Source organism: Rana temporaria, chromosome 12, assembly GCF_905171775.1.
Source record: "Rana temporaria chromosome 12, aRanTem1.1, whole genome shotgun sequence".
Classification (NCBI taxonomy): Eukaryota; Metazoa; Chordata; class Amphibia; order Anura; family Ranidae; genus Rana; species Rana temporaria.
In genome coordinates, this window is record NC_053500.1 from 80,372,656 (window position 1) to 80,392,775 (window position 20,120).

Consider the following 20,120-nt stretch of genomic DNA (forward strand, 5'->3'; position numbering starts at 1 on the left):
CGAAGCACACAGCCAAGATAACCAAGGAGTGGCTCTGTAAGAAGCATATCAAGGTTCTGGCGTGGCCTAGCCAGTCTCCAGACCTAAACCCAATAGAGAATCTTTGGAGGGAGCTCAAACTCCGTGTTTCTCAGCGACAGCCCAGAAACCTGACTGATCTAGAGAAGATCTGTGTGGAGGAGTGGGCCAAAATCCCTCCTCCAGTGTGTGCAAACCTGGTGAAAAACTACAAGAAACGTTTGACCTCTGTAATTGCAAACAAAGGCTACTGTACCAAATATTAAAAGGATTTTCCAGGTAAGCTGTTATAAAAAATCCTATTTTCTTTATCATACATCACGGGACACAGAGTCTTAGTCATTACTAAGTGGGATGTCCCAGAGCAATGCTTACTGAGGGGAGGGAGACACCAACAACGTAGACTGCCATCAGACATGAGGACCTCTAATGCTGCCTGCAGCATATTGTGTCAAGAAAGGCTGCATCCTCCTGCCGTCTTACGTTCATCTGATAGGGATTAGTGAACGTAAACACAAATGACCAAGTTCCGGCCTGGCAAATCTGAGTCATAAAGGCTTGGTAATGCACCCCGCATGAAGTGCTTACTCTCCCGGTAGGGTGCACCCCAAAAGAAACAGGGGGAGCCCTTTCTTTAACCGCAAGCCTGAATAATAACCTGATGAATCAACATTTGACAACATTTGATTTGAACGCTGCCTGCCCTTTGCTGGGGCCTCCTGGTAGCGCAACAACATCAGTTTTCCGTATGCGAGCAGCCTTTTCAGAAAGGTCTTGACCTCTCTTACTCTAACGAGAGAGCGTGTAGCCATATTAATAGATGACCTGAGCACTGCCCGCCCACATCTAGGGTCTTCTGGCAGTAAAACAAAATGTTAGGTTTCTATATCTTGAAACCTTCAGATAGATTTTTAACTGCTCTCATCTCTATTGAGAGAAACGGAATAACCTTTCCTTCCGCGGACCAAGGTCTTGAAAAAAGGAAGGCAAGAATATCTTGAATTCAAAAGAACACTAGATCCTTCTAGTAAATAAGGTTGGGTGAGGATTTAACATCACCCTTCTTGTAAAAATAATTAAGTATGGCTCTATACAAAGAAAGTTGCCAATACTGGCCCAGATTCAGGTAGAATCGCGCAATATTTGCGTGGGCAAAGAGCAAATTTTTTTCTCTGCGCCCACGCAAATATTGCGCTTTGCCCGCGATTCATGGAGCAGTTGCTCCGTAAATTGCGAGGGCAATATGCTAAACAGCCGGGCGCAAGGCTGCCTAATGTAAATGATCCCGCCGGGGGCGGGAATCATTTAAATTAGGCGCGCTCCCGCGCCGAGCGAACAGCGCATGCTCCGTCGGGAAACTTTCCCGACGTGCATTGCGGCAAATGACGTCGCAAGGACGTCATTTGCTTCTAAGTGAACGTGAATGGCGTCCAGCGCCATTCACGGTTCACTTACGTAAACGACGTGAAATTTAAATTTCACGGGCGGGAGGCGCAGCTATACTTTAGCATTGGCTGCGCCTGCTATTAGCAGGAGCAGCCTTATGCTAAAGGCGCCGCACGGAAACTCCGTACCTTGCGTACGCAGGGCCCGCGCAACTTTTGTGAATCGGTGGTAGTATGCAATTTGCATACTATACGCCGATCACAAAGGCCGCGCCCCCTAGCGGCCAAAGCAAGAATGCAGCCTGGGATGTGAAGGCATAAGGAGGCTTATGTCTGTCACATCCTAGGCTGCAGTCGGTGTAACGAGGTTCCTGAATCAGGAGCACTCGTTACACCGGAGCAAGTAAGCACTTGCGCCACGCAACTATGGTTGCGCGGGCGCAAGTGCTTCTTGAATCTGGGCCACTCTCTTGCGGATGCAACCGCAAACAAGAACACCAATTTCCTCCTTAGAAGGATGAAGGGAATTCTGGTGCATCAGCCCAAGGTGCTGACCCTGTAAGCTGACAAAACTAGATCCAATCCTCCGAGCACAAGGGCGACCTAACCGGCGGACTTATACACGCCACCCCTCGTATAATGGCCCGGATCAAGAGAGTGTGACACAAGCGACCTCTGAAAATATTGACAAGGTCGAGATCGGATCCTTGATGGAACTTAAGGCTAGCTCCATCTCCTTTCCAATGTAGGAAGGCAAGAATTTTACCTATGACATACTACCAAGGATGCCACCCCTTGGTTTCACACCAGGAACATGGGCCTTCCAGATCCTAGGATATCTGGTCCTGGAGGCCAGCTGTCCTGTATCAATCAAGGTAACTGCCACTGATTCTGAATGCCCCGATCCTCAAGAATGCGGGCTATAACAGCCAGACCATTAATACTCATGTATGCAAGACAGGATGTAACCCTGCAAAGCAGGCCTGGACAAGCTGTAAGGGACCCTGGGTCCTCTACTATCACCTCTGCTGTCTCTGCACAGTAAGGTTGTATGGGCTATGCCGGAGCAATTAGGCCAGCTTCCGCTCTCCTCTGATGTAGAATGGAAGCCACAAAGTTATAAACCAGTGACAACTGGTTCGCCAGGATCACTTAACACATCTGTCCCGCATGCGGGTGGATCCTTTGTCCTCGACACAAAGCTGTTCAACTTCTTGTTGAACCTGGACGTCAATACCTTTTATGTACAGGGTACCGTTTCTGTGACACTTGGTCAGAAAAAAATCGGGGTGTAGAGGTCAACCTCCCAGACACAATTGTTGACGGCTCCAGCGAATCGCCTGCCAATCTTGTATTTCATGGAAATGACGATTGTCAAATAGGCAAGGCCCAAGCTCCTCCCTGGTAAACCACTAGAGCGGCATCGTCAGATTGTATTCTGACAGAACAACCCTGTAACTTAAAGTTTCAGGACTTTAAGTAAGATGCTCCATCAGTAGCTCTAGAAAGCTGACGGATAAGGCTCCCTTGGAGCTTGACCACCTCCCCTGGGCCGTGGTCTCTTCCAGGCCTGGCCTCTATCCCTAGAGGCCAGCCCTCGCCCAGGTAACGGGTATGAAGGATCTTCCCTCCTGCCAATCATTTAGTTGAGAACCATTAACTGAAAATTACAGCATATCCCTGGGACCAGACTCCCTGGATGATGCAAGGTTAGGATCCACTCGTTCCAGACCGACAGCTTGAATGAAGCCGGCATATTCCCTAGCACCTTAAAGTGGGGGTTCACCCGAAAAAACATTTTTAACATTAGATTGAGGCCAATTACGGGAAGCAGAATCGGGTGTTTTTTTTTTTAAATCAATGCAGTGCTTACTGTTTATCGCCGCTTCCGGGTATGGTCTTCGGACTGGGCGTTCATATTTGATTGACAGCCTTCCGACGGTCGCATACAGCGCGTCACGAGTTGGCGAACGTCGGTGCGGCTCTATACGGCGCCTGCGCACCGACGTTCGGCTACTTTCGGAAACTTGTGACGCGCTGTATGCGGCGGTCGAAAGGCTGTCAATCAAATAGGAACGCCCAGTCCCGCAGCCCATACCCGGAAGCCACAGAGGACATCTATCTCTAAAACGGTAAGTACTGCATTGATTTAAAAAAAAAAAAAAAAAAAAACACCCAATTCTGCTTCCCGTAATTGGCCTCAATCTAATGTTAAAAATAGATTTTTTTGGGTGAACCTCCACTTTAAGCAAAAGGTAAAACGTACGGAACTGTTTCTTGCGGCACATTCCAAGCTTCTTGTCAATGAAAGAATGTAAGTTTGCCTCTGTATGCCATTACTGCTATACCCTGGGCCTTTAGACCTGCTAGAGGCGGGCCTTAGCACTCTATTAACCCAGGCACGGTGGGTAACCCAAGGGGCAAGACCACCAACTGGAGCCAGTGCTGTTCCCCTGCGAAACGCAGACAACCTTTGCAGCGCCATGTAAACAAACACATATGCAAATGGCTCCCCATATGTGCATGTGGCAAGCTTTAAAGCCATATGCCTCCCTGGAAGCGAGTGTTCATGGAAGCGTGTGATCATGGAAGAATGAATTCATACAAATATGTTTTAGGCAAAAACATAAAAAAAGGGGCGTGCTGTATGTACGCATACATATAGTATGTGAGCTATGAACAAGCATCTTGCAAGCAAGTGTGCGCTCTGAACGTGTTATGCAGCATTATGCAACCTGTCCCCCTGCAGACACGTATTCCTATGCAAGCCCAAGGAATCCTGTATACTTAAGGAAACCTAATTATCATGCCTCATTAAGCAACCACGCAGAATCTAGGAAAACATGCACCGTTATGCGATTCGGCATTTTTCATGCGATCAAACATCTTATGCATTTTAAGCACTCCTCTGCGGACAAGTACCCTTGTGTGACCAAGGACTCTTGTATGATCAAGCACCCCTGTGCGATCCAGCATCTTTATGCAATCAAACATTTGGCATCTCTGTGAAAAACAAGCCTCTCTATGTGATCAAGTATCCTGGGTAATCAAGAATTCTGTTGATCAGGCAACCATGTGTGATCCAGCTTCTTTATTCATTCAAGCATCTTATGCGATTTTAGGCATTTCTGCGGACACAACCTCTCTGTGTGACCAAATATCTCTGTGTAAGCCAGGACTCGGGTGATCGGGTAACTATGTGTGATCCCGCATCTTTATGCACTCCAGCATATTTATGCGATCTTAGGCATTTCTGTGAAAACAAGCCTCTGTGTGATCAAATATCCTTGGGTAATCAAGGACTTGGGTTATCAGGTAAACATGTGTAATCCCGCATCTTTATGCACTTAGGCATTTTTATGCGATTTTAGGCATTCCTGTGGAAACAAGCCTCTCTGTGTGACCAAATATCCTTGGGTAGCCAAGGACTCGGGTGATCAGGTAACCATGTATGATCCAGCATCCTTATGCACTTAAGCATCTTTATGCACTTTTAGGCACTTTGATGTGATTAACCATTCTTATGTGACTATGTAAAATCATACCAACCAAAAACATGTATCTTTATGTGATCAACAATAAAACATGCTCCTTTACTTGTTTTTACCCCACATGCATTTTGAACATTCCAAACTCATGTATTTCATGCAAACATGCGGACTGGTAAAGAGGCAGTTATGCTCCGCAGATGTGCGTCTCCGCAAACCTGCGACGTTAGCCATGTGCACCAGCAATCGTGCATTCCCCAGTTGTGCATTTGGTTAGCCTGAAGCCAAAATCAGGATGAGGACCTTATGGAGACAGAGGCTCTGGCCGTCTAGGCTGAGGGAAGTTATATGCAGCTTGAATCTCTGAAAAGACTGCAGCTGCAACCAGAGCTTGTGGGGCTTCTGATAGTTTTCTCCTCATTAGGCTCACCTGTTACCTGTCCTCTGACAGTGAACCTTCATCCTCAGGTCTTTCAATCCCCGTTTAAGGATTTAGAGCAGGGAAAGGGGCACACCCTGTTTTCTGCTAGTGAGGATGCTGCGGATATAGCAGTTAACCTCTTAAAGACCCATAAATGCAATGCAATGCCACAAAACATATGCAGAGGGACTGCAATGTTGGGGAAGGCTGCAACGTCTGACAGAGCTGATAGCTCATTCTGTGAGCTGTCTTAAGTCTCTACAGGGGAGGATAGTATCATGCAAGCATGAAAAAGGGCCCCCATATTTAGGTGGCGATACCCTTTATATTCCTACCCCTGAACCCTCTTTTACGGGGAGACAAAAAGTCCTACGCCAAAAGCAGAGGAACTTAACCCTGGTGCATCAACAGCTGAATTTAGTCTAGCAAAATAATGACTGCTAATTTGCACAGCTAGATGCTGAGTAGGCGTCTTAGATGAGTCTGTATTCAATCCACACAAGGTGCTTACGTGCCCCAAGCTACTGTGTCCTCCTGGCTTTACAGAGCTCTAACGTCTGGGCCCTCCCCCCCCCCCTCACGCACGCGCGCATAGGGAATGGTGGAGGCAGGGGGAGAGAGGGACCCCCCCCAAGGAGCGCCGTGGACCCGGACTACGAGGGACCCACCAATCGTGGCAGAGCCTGAAGCGGAGGAAGTAAGCCTGCACCATAGATCAGCTAACCTCGAGCTTCCTGGAAAGCATGGTAAGCGAAACACCTGGCATGCCTTTCTACTGACTTTAGTGGTGGAAAACAGATAAGACCTGCAGCTACTCAAGACAATCCAGCCCTCTCCAGGGGAGATCTATGGGTACTACAGCCCTCCTGTCTCAACAGACATAGAGGTATGTTTGCCCAGGCACACCTGCATTATAGACAAGACCCAATAGCCCCTTCAGGAGAGGACTAGGACCAGCTAGGGGAGGTATATGGGTTCCAGAGCCATCCTGTCTCAAAAGACATAGTGGTTAAGTTGCCCATGCATAGAAGCATAAAAAAATAGGAGAGACCCATAGTCCCCAAAAAAAGACCTTCTGTTGGACCAAGTCCCGTAGGTACCTCCTCTTAACCTTTCCACGCTGCTGGGTATAGCAAAGCAAGAGGCCCAGCCTTCACCCCTCACCGTGGGCTTCGTCTCAGACCTTCAGGGACCGGGGTCCATAGCAGGTACACCTCTCCCCTGGACCTATATAGCACCCTGGCAACAGAAAACATTTGGTATCGACCAATGTACTGGAACCCAGGGTCCAGCTCTCAGATAGAAGCATTATAGGCAAGACCTCGTTCTTCGTACCGAGGCCCGGGTACTGTCCACTTTGGCTATGAAGCACCTTGGACGGATCCGGATTTTATGGAGGCTTTTTAAAGCCAGCATGGATCCCTCCAGTGGAGCTCCTCAGAGCACATGTTCACTCGTGACCAACACCTTAGACACTGGTGAAAAAACTGAGGAGCTCCCAGTATGGGAGGGGTTATATAGGGAGGGAACTTCCTGTTCTAATTGATTACACCAGTGTCCAGCACCTGAAGGTGGAATATAACCCACTTAGTAATGACTAAGACTCTGTGTCCCGTGATGTACGATCAAGAAAGTCTTAATTTTGTATCTGTATACTTTTTCTGTGTCAGTAAGTACCGGTTCACACAGGGGCAACCCGACTTTGCAAGGCGACTCCAGTGCGACTTTCCTGAGTAAACTTTTATTTTCCTGTAAAGTTGCTTCAGTTAAGACAGTGATCCGACACTGGAGGCAACTTCCATTGAAATCAATGCAAGTTGCTTAGAAGTCGCCTTGGAGTCGTACAGGAACCTTTTCTGAAGTCGGAGCGACTTCAGTAGTGTACATTAAGAACTCTCTCATTCACTTTTATGGAATGTCTCATGTCGCGCGATTTGGGGCGACACAAGTCGGACCCCAAGTCGCGGTAGTGTGAGCCGGCACCAATTCAAAGTATTCAAGCAACAAGTCAACATGTTTTTCTTGGGACATGTTTCTTTAATGTTGATGCATAGTTTTACTAAATTATGTTTTCAAGACAGCATATTATGTTTTGCAATGATGCATTTGTGCAACTGACATCTAATACAGTTTGGAAAAACAAGAAAGTAACCAGTAGGAACCAAGCTTGAGTCACTTGTTTTAAGATAACATGCAGGGAGTTTCTCCCTCCTCTAGAGGGATTCAGGAATATAATTTACAAGACTGTAAAAATGTCAGTAAAGCTAATGACATAAATTACATTTGTTCATTCAGCATGTCACAACCAAGAAACAATTCATCTGTGTTTTCCTGTAAGCTCACCTTCAAATCAGTGTTGAGGATCCAGATAAAAGTGCAGACGGATGGGTTCCGGGAGCTCTTTAAAACAACAAAGCCACCTGGTCCATTCTCTCCCCTGCACAGATAAATTATTATAAATTAGACCTTTTCACTGCCTGACCAAATTTGTTCATATTTTCTTTTTTTGTGCATTTTGACCTTAAAGTGTTACTAAACCCAGGACCCTGCATTCATTGTAGCTGGTCTCCCACAGCATACAGAACATGGAAATGCAATTATTTTAGTAATTATAAACTACAAAATACCTTTTCTCATCAGCAGTATATAGCAGTCTTGTGACTTCTATCAGTCTCTGGTTAAAGCTTGTAGGAGGAGTTTTTATTCTCTGCTGACAGTCCTATGTGGCTGTAGGACCCCTGACCCTCTGTCTGGGCAGAGCCGATTGGCCCTGTGCCGATCACATGCACCCTCCCAAAAAAAATAACTCTAGCAATACACACCAAACTGAGCATGTGCAGTGTGACTTCACAGAAAGCTCTGTACAATCAGGAGATGGATTGGGGACAGTGAAAAAAAAGCGGAGGATAAGAGAAGACAGGATCAAACAGCCTTTTTACACAATGTTGATGATTAACCTCTTAGGTTCCACAGCGAGTACAAGCATGCTTTTCTGCATATACTGTATAGACTAATTTTACTGTTGTTTAGTAACACTTTAAGGGCTTGTTTAACACAAGTGGTTACGGGGTGGTGAAATCATGCAGTTGAGCAGTGTTTTTATCGCTGCTCCCCATGAAGTTGCAAAGGAAACAGCACGAAGTATGCACATGCTGATAGCTTCAGCAGAAAGTATAACATTCCACCCCCTCTACTAGGGACTTGGAATAATTATAACCCCCAAAACAAAATATTTTCTGAAAGCAGAGAACTTATAAAAAAAAGTTGCTACTGTTTATTAAACCCACGGCAGCTGTGCATTAAATCTATACTTTCAATAAAAAAAATACATTAAAAAAAAATGTATTTAGTGCACACAAACACAATATAAGCGAGTACACCCCTAAGGGAAAATGTCCAAATTGGGCCTAATTAGCCATTTTCCCTACCCGGTGTCATGTGTTAGTGTTACAAGGTCTCAGGTGTGAATTGTGTTAAATTTGACGTTCTCACTCTCTCATACTGATCACTGGAAGTTTAACATGGCACCTCATGGCAAAGAACTCTGAGTATCTGAAAAAAAAAAAAAAATGTTGCTCTACATAAAGATGGCCTAGGCTATAAGAAGATTTCCAAGACCCTGAAACTGAGCTGCAGCACGGTGGCCAAGCCCATAGAGCAGTTTAACCGGACAGGCTCCGCTATGGTCGACCAAAGGAGTTGAGTGCATGTGCTCAGCATCCTATCTAGAGGTTATCTTTGGAAAATAGACATATGAGTGCTGCCAGCATTGCTGCATAGGTTGAAGGGGTGGGGGGTCAGCCTGTCAGTGCTCAGACCATATGCCGCACACTGCATCAAATTGGTCTGCATGGCTGCCGCCCCAGAAGGAATCCTCTTCTAAAAGATGATGCACAAGAAAGCCTGCAAAAAGTTTGTTGAAGAAGCAGACTAAAGCCCCAGACACACTATTACATTTCTGGCGATTTTTGTCTTCAGATTTACCAAAACCATACAATACGAGGTCAAACCTGAAGAGTTTTAATTTGTATGCAATCAGGCAGGCCCTTGCACTACATGGTTTTGGATAATCTGAAGACAAAAATCTAATAGTGCGTAAGGGGTCTAAAGGCATAGATTACTGTCCTGTGGCCTGATGAAAACGTATTTGGTTCAGATGGTGTCAAGCATGTGTGTGTGGCAACCAGGTGAGCAGTACAAAGACAAGTGTGTCTTGCCTACAGTCAAGCTTGGTGGTGGGAGGGTCATGGTCTAAGGCTGGGAAGCTACAGTTCATTGAGGGAACCATGAATGCCAACTGTATGTACTGTGACATACTGAAGCAGAGCACGATCCCCCTCCCTTCAGAGACTGGGCTGCAGGGCAGTATTCCAACATAACGACCTTAAAACACACCTCCAAGACAACCACTGCCTTGCTAAAGAAGCAGAGGGTAAAGGTGATGGACTGGCCAAGCATGTCTCCAGACCTAAACCCTATTGAGCATCTGTGGGGCATCTTCAAACAGAAGGTGGAGGAGCGCAAGGTCTCCAACAGCCATCAGCTCCGTGATGTCATCATGGAGGAGTGGAAGAGGACTCCAGTGGCACCCTGTGAAGTTCTGGTGAACTCAATGCCCAAGAGGGTTAAGGCAGTACTGGAAAATAATGGTGGACACACAAAATATTGACACTTTGGGCCCAGATTGAACATTTTAACTTAGGGGCGTACTCACTTGTGTTGAGTTATTTTGAGGAGACAGCAAATTTACACTGTTATAACAAGCTGTACACTTACTACTTTACATTGTAGCAAAGTGTAATTTCTTCAGTGTTCTCACATGAAAAGGAAGATAATAAAATATTTACAAAAATGTGAGGGGGTGTACTCACTTTTGTAAGATACTGTATATTATGTCTTAGATTGTGGATGCCTATAGATTCACAGATTTTCGTAATAAAGGTTTCTACTTTAATCCTCTGCTTTCTGTGTGGTGTCATTTAATATTCAGAAATTAACACAACCTTGAAATATTTCTTCAGTGTTGTCACATGAAAAGATATAATAAAATATTTACAAAAATGTGAGGGGCGTACTCACTTTTGTGAGATACTGTAATTGTGAAGTGGAAGGAAAATTATAAAAAAGGTTTTAAATGTTTTTTACAAATAAATATCGGGAAAGTGTGGCATGCATTTGTATTCAGCCCACTATACTCTGATACCCCTAACTAAAATCTAGTGGAACCAATTGCCTTCAGAATTAACCAATTATTTAAAAAAAGTCCACCTGTGTTGTCTAAACTACTTATGTGATATAATGTTTGTACACATATAGTTTGTGCATAAAGTGCACAAAAAACACTGTGACTGTGTGCAATTATAAATGGATTAAAATTAGTCCATAAAGTCCAATTCTGTGAAAATCCAAATAAATCTTAAACAGAAGTGACAGATAGATCCAAGAGAAGACCGCGCCAAGGAGCAGGATAGATGAAACCTCCACCTCTAAATTTCGCATCTGCTTACCAGCTGCAATGGATCTCTATGAATGAGATCATAAGCACATGTGGCTAAACAGCCCTGTAACGGTTTCCTGGAGTCTCCTGGGTGTTGTCCCTATACCATATAGTGTAATAACGTCACTAAAAGCATTTATTGTAAAAAACGAACATTGCAGTCACATGCTGTTAGGTAAAAAATCGCGTGTATAATAGCTGCAGCCGGCCGGCTCTTACTATCCGCCCGTCCTTCCGGATAGCAGCAGGTAAACAGTTGTGACGTCAGCACGCTGCTCCTCCCTACGTTGTATCGTCAAAAATCTGACTTCTTCCAGTGCCCCAGGACGGGCGGATAGTAAGAGCCGGCTGGCTGCAGCTATTATACACGCGATTTTTTACCTAACAGCATGTGAGTGCAATGTTCGTTTTTTACAATAAAATGCTTTTAGTGACGTTATTACACTATATGGTATATTTCCTTTATTTGGGTCACTGCCAATGGGAGCATTGATTGAGTGAACTAAGGAGGATCGCATAGAGGGACAACACACAGGAGACTCCAGGAAACGGTTACAGGGCTGTTTAGCCACATGCGCTTATGATCTCATTCATAGAGATCCATTGCAGCTGGTAAGCAGATGTGAAATTAGAGGTGGAGGTTTTATCTATCCTGCTCCTTGGCGCGGTCTTCTCTTGGATCTGTCACTGCTGTTTAAGATTTATTTGGATTTTCACAGAATTGGACTTTATGGACTAATTTTTATCAATTTATAATTACACACAGTTACGGTGTTTTTTCTGCACAGTGCACTTTATGCACAAACTATATGTGTACAAACATTAGATCACATAATTATTTAATAATCATGCAGCGCAGCTTAATTTTTTTATTTTTATGCTATTGATGTTTTATCTGACATTTTTTTGTTGCAGTAGCTTGATTTGCACAATTTAACTATATGATTTATATAATTTAATATTCACCACTAGAGACCTGCGCAGTATTTTTTTCTATATATTTGTCTAAACTACGTGGCATAATCACCAATGCCAGGAGCCTGGCGGACAAGTTGGGTGAGATAGCGTTGTACGAGGATTTGGATTTTGTGGGAATTTGAGACTTGGTTCAACAGCTCTCATGATTGGCTGGCAACCATTCAAGGGTATACCCTTTATTGCAGGGATAGATAGTGTAAAAAAGGGGGAGGGGTATGCCTGTTCATCATGATTAATGTATACGTTTATGTGAGAGATGAAATCACTAAGCGAGCAAGGGAGGGGGTGGAATCCTTATGGGTAGAGCTCCAACTAGAAATAAAGCGTTACTAGATCTACTGATTACCAATACAGACCTGATCACGGATGTGGAAATACGAAGCAATTTAGGTAAACCGCGATCACAGGTCAATTGGCTTCAGTATAAATCACACAAATGGGAAACAAGGGGAATACAAAGACACTGAATTTAAAAAGAGCCATGAAATGGAAATAATTGGGATAAAATCTTAGGAAAAAAAAAGAACACACAGAGGAGAGATGGGTTCGCTTAAAGAGCATATCAACTACTGCTCACGTACATATACGTCAGCACTTTAAAGATGAATATCTCGGTAACGGCAGCAGCTGCTGCCACAACCGAGATGTCCATCTTTTCCGTGGCCGGTCCTGTAAATGATAATGGTGGTCTCCGTGGCGGAATCGCCGCAAGATCACTGTTATCGGTGGTGGGAGAGGGTCCCCCCTCCGCCACTTACCGGAGCCATCGGTAGCGGCGGAGGCGATCGGTCCTTCTTCCTGCTTGCCATGGATACGAGTGAGGGCAAGATGGCCCCCACCCGTCTCCATAGCAAAGCAGGGCGGAAGCGACGTCAAAACGTCACTTCCGCCCATGCGTCTTAAAAGCACTTTTTTTGCTGTCATTATTTCAAATGACAATTTTTTTTTTATTTCTATTGCATTTAAGTGTAAATATGAGATCTGAGGTCTTTTTGACCCCAGATCTCATATTTAAGAGGACCCGTCATGCTTTTTTCTATTACAAGGGATGTTAACATTCCTTGTAAATAGGAATAAAAGTGACCCATTTTTTTTTTCAATTGTGTAAAAATAACTAAAATCGAGTAAAAAAAAAAAAAAATGTTTTTTAAAGCGCCCCGTCCTGACGAGCTTGCGCGCAGGAGAGAACGCATACGTGAGTAGCACCCGCATATGAAAATGGTGTTCAAACCACACAAGTGAGTTATCGCCTCAATTGTTAGAGCAAGAGCAATAATTCTAGCCTAAGACCTTCTCTGTAACTCAAAGAACTCATGTGTAGACCACTGAGCATGACGTGGTGCACGTGAAGCACGCACGTCGGAGGGAGGAGCTGCCCGTGAGACGGATTCGACCTGGTCACGGCTACGGGTGATGAAGGGATCTAGACCCGGCGGAGCTCCAGCGAAGACTGACGAGATGAGGCGAGGGAGTCCGCCGTGCAGTTGGTCCGCCCACCCCGCAGCCAACATCACCCCCCGTTGATCTCCGAGAGCCCTTCGTCCTCCGTCCCCCCCCCTCGCATCCCCCCGGCGGCAGGTGACAGGCGAGGTGGATCGGGGGTGGATCAGCTGGGAAGCTTCCTGCAGCGGCGAGTGGGCTGGATGCCCGCCCCCCCCCCCTGCTTTGCTTGCATAGATTCTAGACCACCACAGCTCCAGGGAAAAAAAACAGAGAAGCACACCCAGAGAAACGGCATGAGGTAATATGAACCCTTTTCTTCATGTTAAAAATGGATTTGTAGCAGTATGTGGACCTTGTGATAAGTGAAGACTGGGTAAGAAAGCGGAGTCCCCATACTTTATGTGCAATACTCTATGCCTCATAAGTGGACATGTGAAAGTTTTACTTTTTCTTTACTCCCTATATTTTCTTAATTTGCGCAAGCACCCATGGTCTCCTCGATTCTAGTCTCATACCTGGTGGATACTCACACTGATACCGACTGGAGGGGGAGGGGTGGAAAAGTATGAGATACCCCCGCTCCACCGTATTTGCCTCTATCAATTGCTGTCTGTTTATGGGTCTCTAGGGGGCATTGCTTGGGTGTACAGGCAATAAATATTGGACGGCCGCTCTTAAAGGGCCTTACCTACCCCGACCGGCTATTGGGAAAAAAAAAAATATATATATATATATATTTACATATATATCTAAAGGGGTAATAGTGCTAAGGTATCACCTCAGGAGCTTAAGCTTTTAGGACTACAACTTCTAAAGATCTTATACGCCGCGGGAAATAAAGAAAAAAAACATACTAAAAAAAAAAAAAAAAAAAAAAACCCTGAGTTACAGGTGGGAAGGTACCAGTCACATAAGAGACACTATTCCCACCTCTGCAGGGCTAGGTAAAATCACAGGAGGGCCAGACCGGAGCACCAGGGGAACACTAGTGTTGTAGCCAACACCACTGGCCTAACCTTGTTTTTCTGCTGGGCGAGCAGAGGTCGATAGAGGGCATAGCGTGCAGCAGGCCCACCTTACCTAAAGTCTTTCGGTACCCCAAGCCGGCTTCTAGAGGTTTCGAGGGAGAAAACCCCCTCAAATCAGGGGGTACGTAGCTCTTACTATCCACCCACCCTAACGTTCCGGGTAGTTCACGGAAACTTTTAAAAATCTCTGGAAATACTGGGAGTCAGAATTCTAGCCGTTTTCCAGAAACAACCAATATCTCCCCCCTAGTACCCACAACTTCCGCCTCACTAAGTTTTGAATAAAAAAAAAAAAAAAAAAAATACACAGCGTCAAAAGGAGGAAAAAAAAAAAAAAAAAGAGAGAAGGGGGGGTGGAGGCCTGCCCCTCTCTGCTCAAACTGGGGAAACGTATCAGAACGACAAAGAAATACAATATGAACAAGTCAACAAGGGGGGCTGTCCCGAAAATCCCTAAAGAGACTTCCTCCGTGAGTACGATCAGACACTACATGACCCCGGACGGGAGCTCAAAGAGCCCAGGCCCGACAAAAAAAGTTGAAAAAACTGGGACTACCAAAAAGGGAGTGGGGGGATTGCCATCCCCAATTGCCGATATCTCAACAGAATCTGACCACGTATCTAACCAAATGGATGACCCCAGCCTGAGCTCCCATGTCCCCACCATGGGGGAAATGGACGTAATGTTAAAAAGGGTGGAGAATGTAATAAGAGAGGAAATTAGTACATTAAGAACCGACTTATTTCATATGTTAGAACGAGTAGAGGAAGTTGAGAAAAGAATAGAAAAGCAAGACCTTGATCTCAGCGAAATAAAGAACCAACACTTGACTATGAAACAAAACCAGAGATGGCTGCAATACAGATTAGAAGACCAAGAGAACCGTAATAGAAGGCAAAATTTAAGAATACGATCAATTAAGGAGGAGAAGGGTGAAGACTTGAGAAAAATCCTCAATGATCTGTTTCTCCCCCTCCTGGATAACGGCACGGAAGGTCCCCTAAAATTGGAACGGGTCCACCGTGTGGGGAAGATCAGAGAGGGAGGAGGAAATTGGCACAGGGACATCATTGCTAGGTTCAGACATTTCGAACATAAAGAGGAGATCTGGTTAAAACTGAGAAGAAAGCCTCCCTTATCCTATGCTGGCACGGAGATTCAGATCTTCACGGATTTGGCATGGGAAACCCTGGCCAGAAGAAGATTCCAAAAACCCTTATTAGAGCAGATGCGTAGGCATAACATAAATTACAAATGGGGCTTCCCGGCTTGTCTGATAGGCCAGAAAGAAGGGGTGTCAGCAAAATTAATATTTCCCGAGGAGCTGGCAGGGTTCTGCCGCAAATTGGATATGCCTGCCGTGGACTTACCTGGATGGGTTGAATAGTTAGCGGATAATTGCTTGGCCCTCGGGGTGTAATCTGGAGGTGCTCCTGGGCGCTGAGGGGGGGTTGGAGAGGGGGAGGGGATGACTAGGGAGGGGAACGGGGAGGGCGGATCTGTTACCCCACCCATATAAGATCAAATCCCCGGGAAAGTCCTGGGGAAGATGGATGGGAGGGTCGCAGGGGTGCTCCACCTCATCCATAAGAACCGACGGGTAGGGGGTACCAAGGATCCCTACGGTTCAGAGGCGATGTATAGGCCTGGACAAGGGGGGGGGGAGGGGGGAAGGAGAGGAGGAATGTATTGGCCACGGAGGGAGGGGGGAGGAGGGTGCGGGGGGGGTAAGGGAGAAGGGAATAGGGATTTTTGGCTCCCAAGGAATCTCAAGGGACAGTTTAGCACGAAATGATCTAGGTATAAAATAATGACAGAAGTAAAATTTTTATCCTACAATGTTAAGGGATTAAATTCCGCCGTTAAAAGACTTAAGGTCCTTGCAGAGATCGAACAACTAAGAGCGGATGTAGTATTTGTTCAGGAATCTCATTTAACCATAGACGCGAATATCAAGCTTTTTTCCCCAGCATACCCCACCTGGTTCTATGGTGATTCTATCTCGAAACGTGCTAGGGGCGTCGCAATCGGGTTCACAAGGGGGTTTGGATTCATTTTAGAGGCAAGGATGACAGACCCAGAAGGGAGATTTTTATTCCTAAGGGTAAGGATTGACAATATTGTTTATACCTTAGCAAATATATACGCCCCAAATGTCCACCAAACCCAATACCTTGGGAAAATTCTGGGAAAATTGAATGATTTCGCAAAGGGATACACTATTCTGATGGGCGATTTTAATTTTGTTTTGGATCCGAAAGAAGACAGTACGTTCCGTGGGAGGGAGACAAGAAACGGGCTTCTACAAAGAATAAAACAGAAGATTCATGACCACCAACTAGTTGATGTATGGCGGATCTTTCATCCAAAAGCGCACGATTTCACGTTTTACTCTACCCCCCACGGAACATACTCCAGAATCGACTTCATCTTGGCGGACCATAGGTTGCTGGACTCTATAACAGAGACGGACATAGGAATTATGACGGTGTCAGATCATGCACCAATTTCTATGAAAGTCAAACTTTCTACACAAAAGAGACAGGGGCCGGTGTGGCGCCTAGATGATAGTCTGATACGAGATGAAGGAGGGGCAAGTAGGGTAGAGGCGGAATTGAAACAATTTTTTCATATCAACGATACAGAAGGGATAAACAGCGCAACCCTCTGGGAGACACACAAAGCGTACATTAGAGGAATTCTAATTGCGGAGGGCGCCAAAAAAAAAAAAGAGATGAAAAGTAATGCAAACATCCTGATTAAAGATATAGGGATTTTGGAACGTGAACATAAAGAGCAGGGATTAAAAGAAACATATCTAAATTTAATTATTAAAAGAGATGCTCTCAAGGAGATTATGGAACAGGAAGCAAGAAATAAACTTAACTGTATCTCCAAAGAGAGATACCTATGGGGCAACAAACCAAGCAAGCTCTTAGCCAAAATGGCTCAAAAAAAGAAAGCTAGAAACTACATCGAAAAAATCAAAAGGAAAGACGGGAAAATGGTTTATGCAACCAGAGAAATTGCGGATTCCTTCAAAGGTTATTACGAGGAACTTTATACATTAAAAAACCAAAGGTACCAGGCAGGGGAAAAAGAGGGGAAGATCCGAGACTTCCTAGACAGGGCAGGACTTCCCAGATTAGAGGAGATGGATAGCTTAAATATGGACCGCCCCATAACCGAAGAAGAAATAAAAGTAGCTCTAAACACCACTGCTGGCGGAAAAAGTCCGGGACCGGATGGGTTTTCTTCCCTGTATTATAAGAGATATAGCAACATCTTGATACCGTGGATGTGCAAATACTTCAATGGACTCGGGTCTGAATTCGAAATCAGCAGGGAAGCCACTGCGGCAGTGATCGCATTAATTTTGAAGGAAGGGAAAGATAGTTCTCTCTGTTCGGCATACAGACCTATCTCTCTCCTAAATATAGATACCAAGCTTTTTGCTAAGATTCTTGCGGGGCGACTGAAAGGGGTTATGCACGTCTTGGTTCACCCCGACCAGGTAGGCTTTGTGCCCAACAGAGAGGGTAAAGATAACAGCCTCAGGGCAATCCTTTTGCAGCAGTCCATAAGGCAGAATGTGCCCCCAGGTCTATTTCTGTCAGTCGATGCTGAAAAAGCTTTTGACAGGGTAGACTGGGGGCTCATGATGGAGACTCTAAAGGTTATGGGATTAGGAAACAGGATGTCCCGTTGGATTAAAACACTCTATCACCATCCCACTGCAAAAATAAAAATCAATGGAACATTTTCTGATTCCTTTGAGATGAAAAACGGGACAAGGCAGGGATGTCCCCTGTCCCCTCTTCTTTTCATTCTTTCGTTAGAGCCTCTGCTGTCTACAATTCGTAACGACCCCGACATCAATGGAGTTAGAGTAGAAGGAGAGGAACATAAACTATCGGCCTTTGCCGATGATATTTTGTTCTACCTGACCAATCCGGTCAATTCTATTCCTAAGCTCTCTGAAGTGTTGCAACAATACGGTGCCTTTTCAAACTTCAAAATGAATGTAACTAAATCGGAGATTCTGAATATCAACTTAAACAAAAAGGAGGTGGGACGTGTCAAGGAGATCTGTGCGTTTCCCTGGACCAAGGAACTTAAGTACCTAGGTATTAAATTGGCCAACACAGCCCAGAAGATGTATAAATTAAACTACGTTCCCTTATTAAATGAGATCAAGAGCGAATTAAAAAGAACGGTAAATAAACCCATATCATGGATAGGGCGTATTAATATGCTGAAGATGGTTGTTGTCCCAAAAATTCTTTATAAATTTTTATTAGTTCCCATAGCCCTCCCTCAGCAATATTTGAGAATTCTTAATGCCTTGTTACTAAACTATGTTTGGAAAAATAAGAAGCACAGAATATCCCTTTCCATCTTAAAACAGGGAAAGCCTCTCGGCGGGCTGGCAGTTCCGGATATTAAAAGCTATTATAAGGCAGCGGTCTTATCACGGGCCATAGAATGGGCACGGGATAGGAGGGACAAAAGGTGGGTCCAAATTGAGAAAGCATCAACAAGTAAATATTTGAATAATATTATTTGGATCCCTGCACAACACAGAGCACTAGATCACAAAACACAAGATTTAACACGGGACACTTTAAGAATGTGGGACAGGACCCTGACACAATTAGAGGGGAAATTTAATTCCCCATTAATGAACTTAAAAGAAAATTCTTACTTTGCACCAGGCGAAATTAAAATTGGAGGGAACTGGATTAAAGTAGACACTGTTCACTTAGGGGATATCATTAAAGACGGAGAAATAATGACCTATGAAGATTTGAGAGCCAAAACGGAATTTTGGAATCTAGATAGGTGGCATTATTCACAGTTGCACCACTTTGTGCGGCACCTCCCCCGCCCATTACGGACGGATGCGGAGCTAACCCCACTTGAGAAGATTTGCAAAACTAAGAATTCAAAGGGCACTATCACTAAATTATATGAGTTATTGGTAAAGATAGGTTCACGGAGTGAAACACCCTTTATAGGTAAATGGGAAAGAGAGTTAGGAATCACAAGAGGGACAAATAGTTTTAAGAGGATTATGCACCTTACCCATGCATCCGCAATCGATATACGAACTGCTGAAATAAATTACAAGGTTTTCTCAGGGTGGTACATCACCCCGGATAAAGCAAACAAATACAAAGCGGATCAGACCGCAGAGTGTTGGCGGGGCTGTTCAGAAAGAGGCACGATGGCCCACCTTTGGTGGTTATGCCCAAAAATTCAAGCCTACTGGGACATAATCTTGAGCCAAATCAAGGTTATTACGGGCGAAGACTTAAAGAGAGACCCTTGGGTCGTGCTCTTTCATTGTAGCCCAGAGGGAAAAAAAAAATACAAGCAGTCCTTACTTCCTCATCTTCTAAACGCCGCTAAGAAACTTATACCCAAAATGTGGCAGGAGACGGAAAGTCCACACGTCTGGAACTGGATAGACGAAGTGGAGGAAACGTACAGACTGGAAGAGTTAAAGGTCAGTCATCTAGAGATGATCGGAGAAATGGGAAAAATGGAGAGACTATAAAAAAACTTGGAGTTACGCAGAGAGAGTAAGGTTAAGCTATTAACAGGCCATAGGTAATAGCATGAAAACAATAGCCTCCTCTTTTATGGTCTTTTCCTTGAGGAATTCATATACTATTAATGATCTATAAATGCTAGAGGGTGCTCTAGTATCCTGAGGGATAAGTCTGAGATTCCTGGGAGCCAAGGGGTGGGGGGGGGGTGTAAATAATTTAGTGCCATAATAGCATGTTAATGTAATAAGCTATTTTTCCTATTCTTCATTTTGCGAGTTGGCCTAAATGATCTAAAAAAAAAAAAAA

The 20,120-nt window shown here is 44.7% G+C and overlaps 1 protein-coding gene across 3 annotated transcripts in view; it reads right to left on the reverse strand.

Moving 5' to 3' along the window:
• The window catches only part of STARD3 (StAR related lipid transfer domain containing 3), a 153,405-nt gene that overhangs the window by 16,661 nt on the left and 116,624 nt on the right, over positions 1–20,120 (reverse strand). For all 3 annotated transcript variants that reach the window (XM_040331399.1, XM_040331400.1, XM_040331401.1), the window contains one exon: positions 7,656–7,749. In XM_040331399.1, coding sequence (XP_040187333.1) covers positions 7,656–7,749 — 94 coding nt within the window. The remainder of the gene's footprint in view (positions 1–7,655; positions 7,750–20,120) is intronic.